Source organism: Palaemon carinicauda, chromosome 2 (genome assembly GCF_036898095.1).
Source record: "Palaemon carinicauda isolate YSFRI2023 chromosome 2, ASM3689809v2, whole genome shotgun sequence".
Classification (NCBI taxonomy): domain Eukaryota; kingdom Metazoa; phylum Arthropoda; class Malacostraca; order Decapoda; family Palaemonidae; genus Palaemon; species Palaemon carinicauda.
The window spans coordinates 191,836,719-191,854,992 of NC_090726.1; the positions used below are offsets into that span (position 1 = coordinate 191,836,719).

An 18,274-nucleotide genomic window follows, 5' to 3' on the forward strand; every position below is an offset into this window, starting at 1 on the left:
GAGAAGGACCCTCCAAAATCAAACCATTGTTCTCCATTCTTAGGTAGTGCCATAGCCTCTGTATTATGGTCTTCCACTGTGCTGGGTTAGAGTTCTCTTGCGTGAGAGTACACTCGGGCGCACTGTTTTGTCTTGTTTCTCTTCCTCTTGTTATTTTGGAGTTTTTATTCTCATGTTTAGAAGAGCAAGTTAGCAATGTTTAATTAACAATGTTCATAAATCTTTAGTGTTTCTAATCTTGCCTGTGGTTTGAATATTAAGTTTTATCTGCAATTGGTAATTTCATGAGTTTTTTTAATTGTTTTTTCTTATGTAAATGCCAGTTTTACTCATAAAAGACGTTGTCACGCTAAAAAAAACACTATTATGGTTGTTGTTGTTGTTGTTGTTATTTTTACTACTATTACTTTCTAAGATACACTCCTAATTAAAAAAGCAGAGAAAATAGCAATGAAATATTTTAAGAACAGTAAGAGAAATTAGATTAGAAATTAGGCCTATGTGCGTATTTGTCAAATCCACATTATCGAAACACTTGGAAAACAAGAAAGACTTCAGGTTCTAATTAATATCTTAAGTTTTCCGTATGTCTAGTGGAAGCCTATAGCAGCATATATGAAAGCTCTGGAACCTGCAATAGACATATATCTTCGTAACAATTATTTGAATCCATCTGTAACTATTCTCTTGTTTGAGGATACACTCGGGCCCACTATTCTATCTAATTTCTCTTCCTCTTGTTTTGTTGAAGTTTTTTATAGTTTATATATGAAATATTTATTTTAATGTTGTTACTGGTCTTAGTATATTTGATTTTTCCTTGTTTCCTTTCCTCGCTGGGCAATTTTCCCTGTTGGGGTCCGTGGGCTTGTAGCATCCCGCTTTTCCAATTAGGGTTGTAGCCCAACAAGTAATTTTAATGATAATAATAGTAATAATGATAATAATAATGATGATGATCTCTAGCAAATTTCGTGTCAACACGATTTGTTTGATGCGCAATATGTAGCAATTCTCTTGGCACAAGGGTGGCTTTGAAGAATTACCAGTTAATTCAAAGTATAAAAATTGGTGATGCTGATGTTGGGATTGTGCCTGTTGTGAAAAATTTGGGTGTACTGATAGACTGTAATTTGTCAATGAAGGACCAAATTGTGAACACAGTGAAAGTGTGTAACTATCACCTGAGAAACATAGCATTTATTAGAAAATATTTAACAGAGGGCAGTACAAAAATTTTAGTGGTGAGTCATGTAATATCAAGGCTTGATTATTGCAATTCTCTGTACTACAAATTGCCCAATACACTACTAAGGAAGCTTCAAAATGTGCAAAACCGGGCGGCTAGACTGATAAAAGGCATTAAATTTCGGGAGAGAATAACTCCTGCACTGATCGATCTACATTGGTTACCTGTTAAGGCTAGGATTGAATTTAAAATTTGCTTGTTGACTCACAAAGCACTTACAGGTGATAAGCCAAAATATCTTCGTGATTGCTTGATCCCCTACCCTGAAGCTACCAGCGCCACTGTAAGAGTTAGACATGCAGATGACCCCCATAGACTATTCGAAATTAGTGTGAATCATGCAATAGGAGGAAGAACGTTCAGTTATGCTGCACCGAGACTCTTTAACGACCTTCCACTCGATGTCAAGAATAGCACAAATGTGGCTGCCTTCAAGAAAAACCTGAAGACTTATCTTTTTAGAAAGTGTTATAATAGTGACCTGAAAACTATTAAGCCTGAATACAAATGCTAGCGAAATAACTGATAACGATACAGAGCAAAATATTAACTGGAAAGGAATTATTTTTTCATACACCAAGGCCCGCCTGAACAGACCTTTAGTGTTTGATGGAGGGCGAGAAATAAACCTCTAAAAGTAAAAGTAAGTAAGTAAAGTAACTTTATATGTTCAAAGGACACTTGTTCTTATTGATGTCACGTACGTGAATCTCGTTGCCTAATACTATAATTACGCAGTCTTTAATATTTGTGATCAATTCTAACATATTCTTTGACTGAAATAGTAATGTAGAAGAGGTAAACGACTGGAAACTATTTGAGTTCGAAAGCCAGTAGTTGAAATTATACCAAATGTGAGAGTTCGGGTATGGTTGATTAATACAGCGCGGAATGGCCTTTGATGGCCCACTGTTTAGTTTAGGTACATATATATATATATATATATATATATATATATATATATATATATATATATATATATATATATATTATATATATGTGTATATATTATATGTATATGTATATATTATATATATGTGTATATATTATATGTATATGTATATATTATATATATGTGTATATATTATATGTATATGTATATATTATATATATGTGTATATATTATATGTATATGTATATATTATATATATGTGTATATATTATATGTATATGTATATATTATATATATGTGTATATATATATATATACACACATATATATATATATATATATATATATACATCACACCTTCAACCCCTCGTTCCTGCCAGTTTATAACAGACTTCCCACTAGAGTTCAATTCATTTCCCCCCCCCCCCAGAAATACATTTTAGATAGTGGTTTTCCACCCATTCAACTTTAGGGCCTAAATTTTATATTTGGTTTAATTCGAAAGGCTGTAAATAGTTTAGGATATTTTTTCAAAGAACTGACACCGCCCACTTTCCGGGTCTAAATATTTTGAACATCTTTTGGTCAGACGTCTACAAAGATGTTTAAAACTAATCACCTGTTCTAGAGGTAGTAGGTTGGCCAGAAAACTAGCCACCCGTTGAGATACTATCGCTAGAGAGTTACGGGGTCTTAACACTGGCCAGACAGTACTACATTGGATCCTTCTCTCTGGTTACGGTTCATTTTTCCTTTGCTTATACACGCACAATATTCTGGTCTATTCTTTACACATTCTCCTCTTTCCGCATACACCTGACAACACAGGTTACCAAACAATTCTTCACTTAAGGGGTTACTGCACTGTAATAGTTCAGTGGCTACTTTCCTCTTGGTAAGGGTAGAAGAGACTCTTAAGCTATGTTAAGCATCTCTTCTAGGAGAAGGACACTCCAAAATCAAAACATTGTTCTCTAGTCTTGGGTAGTGCCACAGCATCTGTACCATGGTCGTCCACTGTCTTAGGTTAGAGTTCTCTTGCTTGAGGGTACACTCGAACACACTATTCTATATGATTTCTCTGCCTCTTGTTTTGTTAAATTGTTAATAGTTTATATAGGAGATATTTATTTTAATGTTGTTACTCTAATTAAAATATTTTTTCTTTTCCTTTCCTCACAGAACTTGTTTTCCCTGTTGGAGCCCTGGGGCTTATAGCATCTTGCTTTTCCAACTACTGTAGGGTTGTAGCTTAGCAAGTAATAATAATAATAAAAATAATAATAATAATGGTCTCCCAAAGGCCTTGGAACATGTGATACCCTTTTTACAATCGCCAATGCTGTACAAACAACCGTTGATTGTGGTTAGGAAATTCGTATGATGGGCTTGATTTTAGTCCTGGTTTTGGCAGTGATAATCATGAGGCCCTTGTTTTCAAACTTAGCAGATTGGTATACTTTGTTTTACTGAACTATAGGAATTTAGTATCTAGTTGCCTTCGGAGTATCGGCAACGGGAAATAATCTGTGTATATATTCATGAGAGATTAGCAAAGCCCATTCCATTAAATAAATATTGTAGGCCTAATTGTCCCTCCTACACCTTAAGGCTCATAGGCGCTTCACAACTCTATTATCTGGATAAATTGAACCATATATCCTTGCCAACCGTACTGGTCAGTAATCTATTTTACCTCTATATAGTGAATAATCCTCTCATTAGAAGTTATACATAACATAAAATTGTGGTCTTATCCTTCTATAGCTTATTTTCAACACTAGATTAAATTTCTATTACATAGAATGGCGAAATAAGTATAAAGAGCATTCTCTAGGTATGGCCGACTTGTCCTCTTCAGTCGTGCAGCATATTTTGGTCTTGTGCCAAGATGCCTAAATCTGACAACTCCAGTCATACGTGTTGATAGGTTGGCTGTATTGGCTTCCAAGTCTTCATATCCCCTAATCCAGCATGTTACTACCTCGCAATAGTTTATTCTAGATTAAAATTGATATAACAGTGGTTTATATTTTATGGGACTAAACAGCCTTCCTTGAGAGATTCACATGTTATGGGCCGAAAAAGAAAAAAAAAGAAATCATAGGCCAAAGTTCACGTAATGTTTTCATGGGGTATTGGGATTAGCTGGGAATATTTTAAAATGAAATTTGAAGAAAGTAGAATACCCGTAGCTATGTGAACGCTCAAAGGAAAAACTTAATCCTTCGTTTTTAGCTGACCTTCAACCTATGACTATACCACGTCACAACTCAGGAGGAGGGGAGGAGCAGTTCTGGTTTGAGTCCTATACTAAATAAAGATATCTCTCTCTCTCTCTCTCTCTCTCTCTCTCTCTCTCTCTCTCTCTCTCTCTCTCTCTCTGTTCCTCGTAGTGTTTCATTTACACAAATGATAACATTTTGGAGACTGTAACTTCAACAGTTATAATGTACAGGCTGACACAAATCTCTTTATTGTTTTATTTATGAATAATCTATTTTAATGTTTGTTCTAAGATATTTTTTCAAGTATTCATGACTTTTCTTGTAGTTTATAGTTTATTTCCTTTCCTTACAAGGCTATTTTTTACCCCTGTTGGAGCACTTGGGTTTATAGCATCCTACTTTTCCAACTAGGGTTGTAGCTTAGCTAATAATAATAATAATAATAATAATAATTGCTATTCAGTAGAAATAAAATTTTCTTTTGGAAATTATCCCATTTAATAACACTCCGTTGTTTTGAATATTTAACTCGATTTCGAAAATTCATTTTTATGCTCTTTAGAATATTTGACATATTTTCCCGTATATCTTGCTGCTTTTATCTTTTAACAAAGTAAAATCAATTACTTACAAAAAATATCTTAGTAGTAGTAGTATTACTAGTAGTACTAGTAGTAGTAGTACTTGTTAAGCTACAACCCTAGTTGGAAAAGCAGGATGCCATTACGCCCAGGGTCCCAACAGGGAAAGTAGCCCAGTGAGGAAAGGAAACACGATAAAATAAAATATTTTAAGAACTAACATTAGAATAAATATTTCATACATAAACTATAGAATTTTTAACAAATGAGAAAGAGAAATAAGATAGAAAAGCGTGGCCGAATGTACCCTCAAGCAAGAGAACTCTAACCAAAGACAGTGGAAGACCATGGTACAGAGGCTAAGGTACTACCCAAGACTAGAGAACAATGGTTTTATTTAGGAGTGTCCTCCTAGAAGAGCTGCTTGCCACAGCTAAAGAGTCAATTCTACCCTTACCAAGAGGAAAGTGGCCAGTGAACAATTACAGTGTGGTAGTTAACCCCTTAGGTAAAGAAGCATTGTTATATGACCCGTGAACAATAGAACAAATAATAGATTATAACTTATAATGTTTACGATTTTGGCGAATGTATTTGCTAAATTATCCTTATGAATATTTTTTTTTTAACGAACCTGTCCTAACTAAATTTGTTATACAGGTACTAGTGTTAGATCTCCGTTTATCTCGATTTTTCCCCAATCCTTATTGAATACGGAATAATATTACTATTGTATTATACAGTATGCATATTTTGAATATTTTTCTCAAAATTAATTTCCCACTATAAGTATATGTTTGACTAGATTCAATTTCCGAATATATCTTAATATGTTTTAATATTTAAGTATAAATCCGATTTCCAAATCTTTGTATTTTTTATACCTTAAAGTTTAGACCATAAATGTTTTCGCACTTACATAAAATCAGTCAGTGACTATTATTGTTACAAGTAATATACTGAACTTTAACTGCCGTCGTAATTCGCGGAAAAAGATAAAATGCGGTATTTATTATATTCTTGGCAAGTGGCGTTGTTGCATTCTGGGAATTGGTACTACTTCGAGAGGCGCACTCTTGCAAGAACGCTCTTCCAAAGAACCGCTGTGACGTCATTATACACTTCTGCCCGCAAAATAGGTTTGCGGGCACTCTATCGCCTTATAGATGGGTGCAAAGCTTTTAAGCTTATTCATATTATTGTATTAAGTTTATTTTACATACACCATAAATGAATTAATAATGAAATTCTCAAACTTTACTTTTATCCCATTCTACCTTAAGATATAGTGGAACACCCTGCTATCATCAGTATTGGCAACCTGTTGTGGTCAGTTTGGACTCTTTAAATTCTTTCGTGTGCATTGCCCTACTTATAAATGCTACAAGACCCCTGCTAGTAATTTGCAACGTACCTATACTTATGTCTATAGTCCATTCTTTTTAGTGAGGCAGATTTGCTCCGACTCGCAGGGGTGCCCTCTAAGCTCGGAAATGTTTCCTGATCGCTGATTGGTTGGACAAGATAATTCTATCCAATCAGATAGCAGGAAACTTTTCCGAGCTAAAATGGCATTCTTGCGAGTCAGTCCAAAGGCTCCACATTAAAAAAAAAATGAGTATAGTTTCATTAACTGTCCTAATCTTATTTTAATCTTGAAAGAAGAATGTCAAACATTGAACTGAATATCAGTTTCTTTCTTTTAAGGGTTAAATCTTTTACCGTTTTCTTTATCAGAACAGTAGTCTAATTTATGTCTTGTTTATTTCTCAAGGAACAAGAATTCGCAGAAATAGGAATATCAAACAGAATGACTAAATACAAGAGATGCATTATAGTAGTACAGTACTAGTACTATTCTTCAATTGGGCTAGAACTGTTATTGGAAGATCTTTTTCATGCTTTTTATTTTTAATAAATCATTGGTTAATATTGGTTATCCATCTTCGGAATGCAGGCAATCGATGCCAATCAGTCAGTCACTACTTTGTTTGTTGAAAGCAATATGTTACCATAGATCAACTAAAGGGGAGTTGTGTCCTACATTGCCTGGGAACTATAAGAAAGCCATCGCTTCAATATTATTCAAAATGTTGTATAATATACGGCAGGCGTGGAACAAACCAAAAATGTGTATAATAATTTTAAAAGAACATTCAAAGCGAATCGCAGCTTGCCATCGATTAGTGAATATGGTAGCAATGTGATGACTCATTGTTAGTGTCTCTGATAGGTGCTGCCATCTATCTTCAGAAAGGGTAACATTATTTCCTTAGTAATTAATTCAGCCGTTTTCCTCTGACTATCAGAGTAAATAATTGCATACATTAATTTATTTGGTGTTATTTTTATTTTTGACGTATTTTATTATCTAGGATTCTGCGTATTGGATAATTATTCAAATCTATACAATCTATTACATAGGGCGTTTTAAATTTAATTAATTTATGACTTCTAGGACTATTATCTAAATATTTCTGATATTAAGATTTTTAGTACAAAAAGGAGGATTTGCTGTGACTCGCTTTATTACTAATAGTGTACGCGACCCTTGAGAAATGACGGCACATACAGATTCAATCCTCCCCACAGCAGCCCCCTCTCACCAGGGTATGCCTTCTCTCCTCCTTACGAGAGAGAGAATGTATTCTTGCGTTTGGCATGCCACTCAGCGTGACACGAATGATAATATATATGTATGTGTATGTATGTATATATGTATATATATATATATATATATATATATATATATATATATATATATATATATATATATATATATATATACACAAAGTATATATATATATATATATATATATATATATATATATATATATATATATATATACAAAGTATATAAGTATATATATATATATATATATATATATATATATATATATATATATATATATATACAAAGTATATAAGTATATATATATATATATATATATATATATATATACAAAGTATATAAGTATATATATATATATATATATATATATATATATATATATATATATATACACAAAGTATATAAGTATATATATATATATATATATATATATATATATATATATATATATACTATATACTATATATATATATATACTATATATATATATATATATATATATACTATATACTATATATATATATATACTATATATATATATACTATATATATATATACTATATATATATATACTATATATATATACTATATATATATATATATATACTATATATATATATATATACTATATATATATATATATATATATACTATATATATATATATATATATATACTATATATATATATATATATATATATACTATATATATATATATATATACTACTGTATATATATATATATATACTATATATATATATACTATATATATATATACTATATATATATATACTATATATATACTATATATATATATACTATATATATATATACTATATATATATATATACTATATATATATATATACTATATATATATATACTATATATATATATATACTATATATATACTATATATATATATACTATATATATATATACTATATATATACAGTGATACCTTGGTACTCGACCATAATCCGTTCGGGATCAGTGTTCGACCTCCGATTTGTTCGAGTACCGAAACATTTATTCCCATAAGAAATAATGGTATTTATTTTCATACTTTCCTACGCACTCCAAAATGCCCAAAATATTAATAAAACGTGTACCTAAACAACAATAATTATTTAAATGTGTACGAAATTGGTCGGAAAACTATGTAAAACCATTTTAAACCATTTACTGTACATACCTTTGAGCAGCGGTTCGATGGCATACAGGAATGGATGTGGAGAGGATGGAAGGGGGAGGTTACTGCTTGGAAGGAGAGTCCCCTTCCATGATGTGGCTGGGTAGTTCTCCTTCAGGGGTTTTTTCTCTCTGTAGTAAAAGGTCGGGCAAATCTCCTTCAGGGGTTTTTTCTCTCTGTAGTAAAAGGTCGGGCACATCTCCTTCAGGGGTTTTTTCTCTTCTGTTTCTCTTCTTTGGAGGGGAATCAGGCTTGGATGTAGCAGCTCTTTTCTTTTATGAAAAACATGTCAATTGTCAGCTGCTTCTTTCTCTTCTGCACTATTCTTCTAAAGTGAGACATAACATTATCATTAATGTAGGTATTGGCCGGCATTTTCTTCCAAAATAATCTGGTCTCATCGCATTGAAGACTTGCTGCGGGATCAAATTTTGTTCCTTAATGTATCGGTCAAATTCAACAACGTATTTTTCAGCTGCCGCCTGATCCGAACTGGCTGCCTCCCATGCCTAGTCACACGGTGAATACCAGTTCTGTTCCGGAATTTCTCGAACCAGCCCCTGCTTGCTTTAAAAGTAAATGACGAATCACTTTCACTAGTACTGGCACTATTCTTCACCAATTCTTCATAAATATGAAGAGCTTTCTCGCAAATGAAAGCTTCACTTATACTTTCCCTGGCCAACTGCTTTTCTTTAATAAATATAAGGAGCAACTTTTCCATTTCCTCAATTTCCTTTGCTTACTAATTACTGTCACTCCCTGTGCAACATTAGCTTTCTTTATCACTTCCTTATTTTTCAAAAAGGTCGAAATGGTCGACTTCGCCATACCGTACTGTAAGGCTAGATCAGACACTCGTATACCAATCTCGTATTTCGCAATAATTTCCTTCTTCAACTCGATCGTTGTTCTCACTGTTTTACTCTTATCCTTCCCCTTATCACTAACTTTCTTGGGGCCCATTATTATCGGCAAAAAAGATAATAAAACGCACTAAATCACAATAAATTCTCAACACGTTTTGTCGGACTGACGCTCTCTCTTGAAATGATGCTACTCGACCAAGCGAGAGTAGCCGAGATGGCCGCTCATCTCACTCGGCCACGCGTTCGGCTGTTCGAGTTCCGATTTTTTGTTCGAACACCGCAGCAAAAATTACTCGAATTTTTTGGTCGAACTCCGATTTGTTCGAATTTAGAGTCGTTCGACTACCGAGGTATCACTGTATATACTATATATATATATATACTATATATATATATATATACTATATATATATATATACTATATATATATATATACTATATATATATATATACTATATATATATATATACTATATATATATATATACTATATATATATATATACTATATATATATATACTATATATATATATATACTATATATATATATATATACTATATATATATATATACTATATATATATATATACTATATATATATATATACTATATATATATATACTATATATATATATATATATATATAATATAGTAGTATTGGTAGTTGTAGGTTGAAGAGGGCACCAGCCACCAGTTGAGATACTACCGCCAGAGAGTTATTGGGTCTTTTGACTGGCCAGACAGTACTACATTGGACCCTTCTCTCTGGTTACAGTTCATTTTCCCTTTGCCTACACACACGCTGAATAGTCTGGCCTATTCTTTACATATTCTCCTCTGTCCTCATACACCTGACAATGAGATTACCAAACAATTCTTCTTCACCCAAAAGGGGTTAACTACTGCACTGTAATTGTTCAGTGGCTACTTTCCTCTTGATAAGGGTAGAAGAGACTCTTTAGCTATGGTAAGCAGCACTTCTAGGAGAAGGACACTCCGAAATCAAACCATTCTTCTCTAGTCTTGGGTAGTGCCATAACCTCTGTACCATGGTCTTCCACTGTGTTGGGTTAGATTTCTCTTGCTTGAGGGTACTTCAAGCTCACACTTCTAACTTATTTCTCTTCCTCTTGTTTTGTTAAATTTTTATAGTTTATATAGGAGATATTTTAATGTTGTTACTGTTCTTAAAATATTTTATTTTCCTTTTTCCTTTCCTCACTTGGCTATTTTCCCCGTTGGAGCCCCTGGGCTTATAGCATCCTGCTTTTCCAATTGGGGGTGTAGCTTAGCAAGTGATGATGATAATAATAATAACGATATATGTGTATGTACGTTTATATATATACATATGTATATATATACACACACACATTATATATATATATATATATATATATATATATATATATATATATATATATATATATTATATATATGGATATATATTAACGAACCGTTCTCTTATATAATAGTAGGTTATCATCATCATCCAAGCTACTGTAGTCGACATCTTTTCTCAATATCACTTGAGGGCTAATCTATTTCCATCCATTCTGTCGATGTTGTTTGTTTGAAAGGTGTGATAAACACATCACTCCATGGAGTCAAGAATATTCAAGTTAAAAGTTCAACTTGCCGAAGCTAAAGAAAATTTTGAAATCAGACACACATCCCATTGCACGAGATAAAGGAAAATCTGTCATTGTTGTCAACTTTGGAGGAAAAAGATTCTTTAAGCAAAGGTCAATCAGCAGTTGAGATTCCAGTGAGTCACTGGATGAAACACTCACACTCTCTCTCTCTCTCTCTCTCTCTCTCTCTCTCTCTCTCTCTCTCTCTCTCTCTCTCTCTCTCTCTCTCTCTCTCTCTCAGCGAATAAGCAGTCGCGAAAATAAGTATCCCCAAACTGACCACAATACCTACAGTCTTCCCAGTGCAGCATGGGGGATCAATGACTTGGCTTACTTCGGCAGCCAATATTGTGTAGACCTACTTGTTTTAAGGATGCTATCATTCGATTAACATTTAACAGTAATAGTGGGGTAGGTAGGGCTAGCCGAGGCCACTCCCTGGTAGGAAAATTCTTTTGTTGGGCAGTAGGTTGGTCATGGCACCAGCCACCCGTTTAGATATTAATGCTGGAGAGTTATTGGGCCCTTTGACTGGTCAGACAGTATTACATTGGATCCCTCTCCCTGGTTTCAGCTTATTTTTCCTTCACCTACTCGTACGCCGAATAGTCTGGCTAATTCTTTCCACGTTCTCCTCTGTCGTCATATACCTGAAAACACTGAGATTATCAAACAGCCTCTGCACTTTGGGAAACTATTGCACTGTAATTGTTCAGTGGCTACTTTCCTCTTGGTAAAGGTAGAAGAAACTCTTTTAACTATGGTAAGCAGCACTTCTAAGAATAACACTCCAGAATCAAATCATTGTTTTCTAGTCTTGGGCAGTGACCTAGCCTGTGTACCATGGCCTGCTACTCTTTTGGATTAGAGTTCTCTTGTTTGAGGGTACATTTGGGCATGCTGTTCCATGTTATTTCTCTTCCTCTGGTTTTTTTAAGTTTTTAGTTTATATACGAAAAATCTATTTTGATGCTTTTACTGTTTTTATACACAGGAAAGATTGAATACTCAACTTTCCAGAGGATGGAGATTGCATAGTAATAATCCTTGAAATAGTAACAAAACCGAGAGCAGTTGGGAGATACACTGCTTAATTCGCTACTACAAAAGGAATTATTCGGCGGGGTGGTACGGGGAGGGAATCCACCGGGTAACCTTGATAACGGCTCCCCTTCAATTTCGCTTCTCTTCCCCCTCAAAGCGAAACTTTGTTTGGGGTGAAGATTGCCATGTGTCGTATCAAGAAATACATCCCCTGATATTATGCAATATCCTTAAAGGTTATATTGAGGATACTCGCGCCAGGAGTTAGAATTCTGGAAACCTGTGGTTAATTCTCTGGGAGTATCACTGTAGCCAAATATCCCTTAGAAAGCTGTCTAAAGGAACCTTCCATCAGGACGACATGGCCATCTCACCCAAAAATAGATTTTTCGCTTTGCTCAAAATCCATTATTTTGATTGTTTATTACCTCTCTTGTTTATTTATTTCCTTGTTTCCGTTCCTTACTGGGCTATTTTTCCCTGTTAGAGTCCTTGGACTTGTATCATCTTGCTTTTCTAACTAGGGTTATAACTTAGCTTGTAATAATAATATAGTTCTATTTAGTGAATCGTGGAAGGAATTGCAAAGATTTTAATAGAGAAAGCAGAAATGTAGGACTGAAAATAAATATGAGTAAAACTAAGTTTATGTCCAATGAAAATGCCAATACAACAAATAAGGGTTACGGACGAACCTCTGGAGATTGTTAATGAATATGCGTACTAAGGATAGACTGTAAGCGTTTCCCTAGGTCATGAAACCAATAGTAAAAGAAGGATGGGTATGGGATGGAGAGCTTTTCGCAAACAAAATGAGATTAGGAAAAGTGAAATGCCACTTTCTCCCAACCTGTGCCAAAAGTAAATTCCTCCTAAACAATAAGGCTTCCTGTCCTTTACACGCCCTTCCATTTCGCTGATCATCTTTTCTTACTAGATGAAGAAAGTTAAATGTTATTTAATATATATATTCATTAAACATTATATTGTATGCATCAAAGTACTGTACCCTACAGAGTACTAAGTGTTGTATAAAAATGCTTGATAATAGTTGTGGTTTGGGTCTTGAGCTGTACATTATGAGTAACTTTTTGTGGGTAAACAAGATAAGTAATGAACTCCAATTTTCTTTCAGGTCAAGAACACTTCCTATTAATACTACAAAGATGAAAATCTGGGAACCAAAATCCTGTTGTTGTGGAGCAAGTATCAAGGTTGTAGCGCTTGTCCTTGGATGGCTCCGTCTGGTAAGTTTTTTCTTTACATCATTTAAGTGTTGTTGGAATTGTGAATCTTAATGGTAACAATGGATTAGGTTGTTAGGTGTGCTTCTTCGACAATGTTTCTCTGAAGTTGCCTTATTTGATCTCACACTGGCCTGATAAGTTCACCTTGAACTGTACTGGCCTGATAAGTTCACCTTGAACTGTACTGGCCTGATAAGTTCACCTTGAACTGTACTGGCCGAACTGTACTGGCCTGATAAGTTCACCTTGAACTGTACCGGCCAGATAAGTTCACCTTGAACTGTACCGGCCTGATAAGTTCACCTTGAACTGTACCGGCCTGATAAGTTCACCTTGAACTGTACCGGCCTGATAAGTTCACCTTGAACTGTACCGGCCGGATAAGTTCACCTTGAACTGTACCGGCCTGATAAGTTCACCTTGAACTGTACCGGCCGGATAAGTTCACCTGGAACTGTACCGGCCTGATAAGTTCACCTTGAACTGTACCGGCCGGATAAGTTCACCTGGAACTGTACCGGCCGGATTAGTTCACCTGGAACTGTACCGGCCGGATTAGTTCACCTGGAACTGTACCGGCCGGATAAGTTCACCTGGAACTGTACCGGCCGGATAAGTTCACCTGGAACTGTACCGGCCGGATAAGTTCACCTGGAACTGTACCGGCCGGATAAGTTCACCTGGAACTGTACCGGCCGGATAAGTTCACCTGGAACTGTACCGGCCGGATAAGTTCACCTGGAACTGTACCGGCCGGATAAGTTCACCTGGAACTGTACCGGCCGGATAAGTTCACCTGGAACTGTACCGGCCGGATAAGTTCACCTGGAACTGTACCGGCCGGATAAGTTCACCTGGAACTGTACCGGCCGGATAAGTTCACCTGGAACTGTACCGGCCGGATAAGTTCACCTGGAACTGCACCGGCCGGATAAGTTCACCTGGAACTGCACCGGCCGGATAAGTTCACCTGGAACTGCACCGGCCGGATAAGTTCACCTGGAACTGCACCGGCCGGATAAGTTCACCTGGAACTGCACCGGCCGGATAAGTTCACCTGGAACTGCACCGGCCGGATAAGTTCACCTTGAACTGCACCGGCCTGACAAGTTCACCTGGAACTGCACCGGCCTGACAAGTTCACCTGGAACTGCACCGGCCTGACAAGTTCACCTGGAACTGCACCGGCCTGACAAGTTCACCTGGAACTGCACCGGCCTGACAAGTTCACCTTGAACTGCACCGGCCTGACAAGTTCACCTTGAACTGCACCGGCCTGACAAGTTCACCTTGAACTGTACTATACAGGTCACGTTATGTAAGTTCTATGTATTAAGTGCAAAATTCTATCCAATAATTTGGTGTATTGTACAGAGTTATGCTGAATGACAATGGTATTTTTTTTTCTATAAGATTTGAAAAGAATTTTTCATGTAGTGTACTTCACCGTATGGTATGAAATTTACTTAGGTAAAATTTAAGGAAACTATAAAGATTTTTATTTTCTTCTGTGTCTAAAAACTATAAGACTTTAATTCTGTAAAGATTTTATATACATTTTTCATGTAAGTTTTAGTTCAAATTAGATTGAAAATTTATGTGCATATAGGTATGTATTTTACCATGTAATGAATCTATGATTTATAACAAATTTGTTGAATTATTTGATTTACAGATTGGTGCAATTTTCTCACTGCTGTCATATTTGAAATTTGTGGCGGTTGACTACAATGGCTTTGCCCAGATTTGCAAAGAAGCTTCAGACGAGCTTAATCAACCCATTGATGTTGATGGTTGTGCAACTATAAGTATGTATGATGAACATCCAATTTACCTGTAATACACTGTAGATAGTGATATTTTAGACTTCCCCCCTTCATTGGGGGGGGGGGGTTAAGATTTTGTAGATATCTTTTTATATACTTATTTTTATTTATATCTATAATTTTTTTTTCAGCGATATCCGTGATTGCTGTGTGCGGTGTTTACAGCGGCCTGTTGATTATTATGGTCTCTCTCTTTTTGGCTGGTGTTAACAAGGTAAGTCACTCTAGATTTTTTAAGCCATTTAGAGCACAGATACTATATGCATTGCAGTAGTTAACTTTATCATGGGATTACTTATAAGCTATTTTTTTATTGTAATGATACAAACCCTTATCCTGTAATTGGAGTATTTGTTCTTACATGAATACAAACTCATCTTTTAGTAGGTATAGAGTCTGGGTCTGCCAGTGCGATAAACAGGGTTGCCATGTTTTCTGAATGTGAAAAGGCTAACTTCTAATCAACATCAGATTTAAAAGGCCAACCCATTAGTAGAAATGGCCAAATATATTGTATTCAAGGCCCACCCTTTCTTTCATGGTATTACTAAAGGCCAAGCAATTTAAAAAAAGGCAAAATTTGAGTTTCTTGGCCTGAAAAAGGCCAACCTGGCAACTCAGGCGATAAAGCCTCCATTGAGATTCTGGCTAATGTGCTGAACGAAAGTGCACTCTTCGTTCTCTCAACTCTGCCCTTGTCTTTTTTGTGCAGTGCTCTCATCTTTACTTGTTCTTGGATCATCTTGGTGGCACTTTTATGTGAAAGGTTGGGGTAGATCTTCATCCTTTGTGTAAAGGTCATCGCTGCACCTCGTAATTCCCCTGGGATGTCTGAAAGAAAAAATAAAGCTAAATGTGATCGTTCCCTGTGCCTTCTCTTCGTTCTCCTTCCGAATGGAATTGGAGTTATCGCCAAATACAGAGAAAACTTGAAATTAAGCATTAGTAATTAGCAAATAATACTGCATGCTATTAAGGTAGCAATGTAATGCTAGAAATAAAGTAATATTAATAAAAACACAATGAACTGTTGAAAGCAGACTACCTGTAATTCCCATAATGAACTTTGTTTACATAGTTTGTATTCCTACATGCCATCGTACACTTGGAGAGAAGAAAATACTCATTGTATGAAAGGGGTTAAACTTAATTTTACTTATTAACATAAAAACAAATGTCACAGCCGATCTCATGTATAGTGTGACCCCAAATTTTCACTCGTAATATATGATTTTATATTCAGTATCTCTTGTAAAATGCAAGGACCCTTTTATGAGACAATAAATTACTGTACAATAGACTAACTTCCATTTCTTTATGCCATCTTATAGTTCAATAAGTTACAAAAGTAAAAGAAAATCGTAAAGGTATCGTTAGTAACGTTTTAATCATTGTTTAAACACATACAGCAACAATAACAACTAAACAAAAATCAGCTGATCTGTTATGAATATTGTACTCAAATCCGTAACAGCTGTTTTGCATGTATCTCAACCATTGTACTATAATGTATTACACAATTGCCCTCTTTTGCTATGGAGAAAAGATAATTGGGTAAACATACTGCCTAATATACAGTATAGACGAGTTGTAGCCAAAGATGAGAAAACAATGTTCATAGCCGCAATTCTTTACAAAATTGAGGAAAGTTGTTCAAAACCGGAGGAAACAAAAAGAAAAATTTGCGGGGAATTTATAAATGTGCAAACTATGCAAAATATTATAGATGGCTAGATTTAGAAGATAATGTGGCAAAGTGTCTGAAAACAGAAAAAAAGAAAATACAGTAGTTTTATTATATGGTGAAATACAAGACGTAAAATTCAAGAAGTAAGAAAAATTCATAATTTTCTGAACCGCATCTCGGCTAAGAATTATAAAATATCGGTTATCGTCAACATGGATGAAACTCCGGTAAACCTCTATGTGCAATTAACCATAAGTAAGATATGAGAGAAGTATTTTAAATAAAACTATTTACTGTAGATCAGTATGCTCAATCAAAAATGATAGTCCTAGTACTGTAATACTGTACTAGTTTCTTTTAGGAAATGGGTAATATTCTTTTGGTCGCTTACCTCAATCAGCTGATTTGGAATGCCTAGATGATGATGATGGAACCGATCAACTTGTAAACATATTCAGTACAATGGAAAGGATTAAAATTTGCTATGGTTTTATTTCTTAAGATGATACTAATATGTAAATATTACATGTATTATTATTGGATAATCAAGAGTTATTCATTTGAACAGAACACTATTAAGTGTAAATAGTGTCAACATACACGACATGACAAATTACTCGCCACAATTCGTGATACAGTAGGTTGTGAAATATACCTTTTTGTATAGTTCAATTCCCATTTCATGAAGTCACTAGCCCTCAAAAATAGATTTTCTGTTTCAACAAACCCATTCAAAGCCTGCGAGTCATGGGCCACAAAACTTATCGTTTTTAGTTTTTTAAAGTGTTGGTAGGCTAGCGTAGTGCTAGGTACAGTAAATGATGATAAATATAACCAAACCATATTTACTTTACTTATTATTGGAATTATGTTACAGCCTATTTGAGGAAAAATAACACAACAATGCATTCAACTTTTATCCTCCAGGGGAGGAAAGAATCCTAGAGGGAGCAGCCGAGGCCACAAATGTTAGGATAGGCACTCCCCCTTAATCCCCACTAGTAGGAGGATGCCTACAAAGTTGCTCATAGGTAAAAGCAACTCTGGGCCAATTCCTGGACAATCTCCGTGATTCGTCTAGGATATCGCGTCCCATTCATAACATCTCTCTCTCCCCTGACCAGGAATCCAGTGTCAATAGACTCCCTTGCCATGTGATCGGCAAGGGGGCAGGCCCTTCGGGCAGAATTCCAGAC

The 18,274-nt window shown here is 35.0% G+C and overlaps 1 protein-coding gene across 4 annotated transcripts in view; it reads left to right on the forward strand.

Annotated features, from left to right (window-relative positions):
* LOC137628879 (uncharacterized) overlaps positions 1 to 18,274 on the forward strand; it is a 63,602-nt gene that overhangs the window by 5,812 nt on the left and 39,516 nt on the right. For 2 of the 4 annotated variants that reach the window (XM_068360142.1, XM_068360134.1), the window contains exons 2-4: positions 13,454 to 13,565; positions 15,241 to 15,373; positions 15,523 to 15,605. The exons of the other annotated variants lie outside the window; for them this stretch is intronic. In XM_068360142.1, the coding sequence (XP_068216243.1) occupies positions 13,485 to 13,565; positions 15,241 to 15,373; positions 15,523 to 15,605 (297 nt within the window). In that variant the 5' untranslated portion in view covers positions 13,454 to 13,484. The remainder of the gene's footprint in view (positions 1 to 13,453; positions 13,566 to 15,240; positions 15,374 to 15,522; positions 15,606 to 18,274) is intronic. 4 annotated transcript variants of the gene reach the window in all.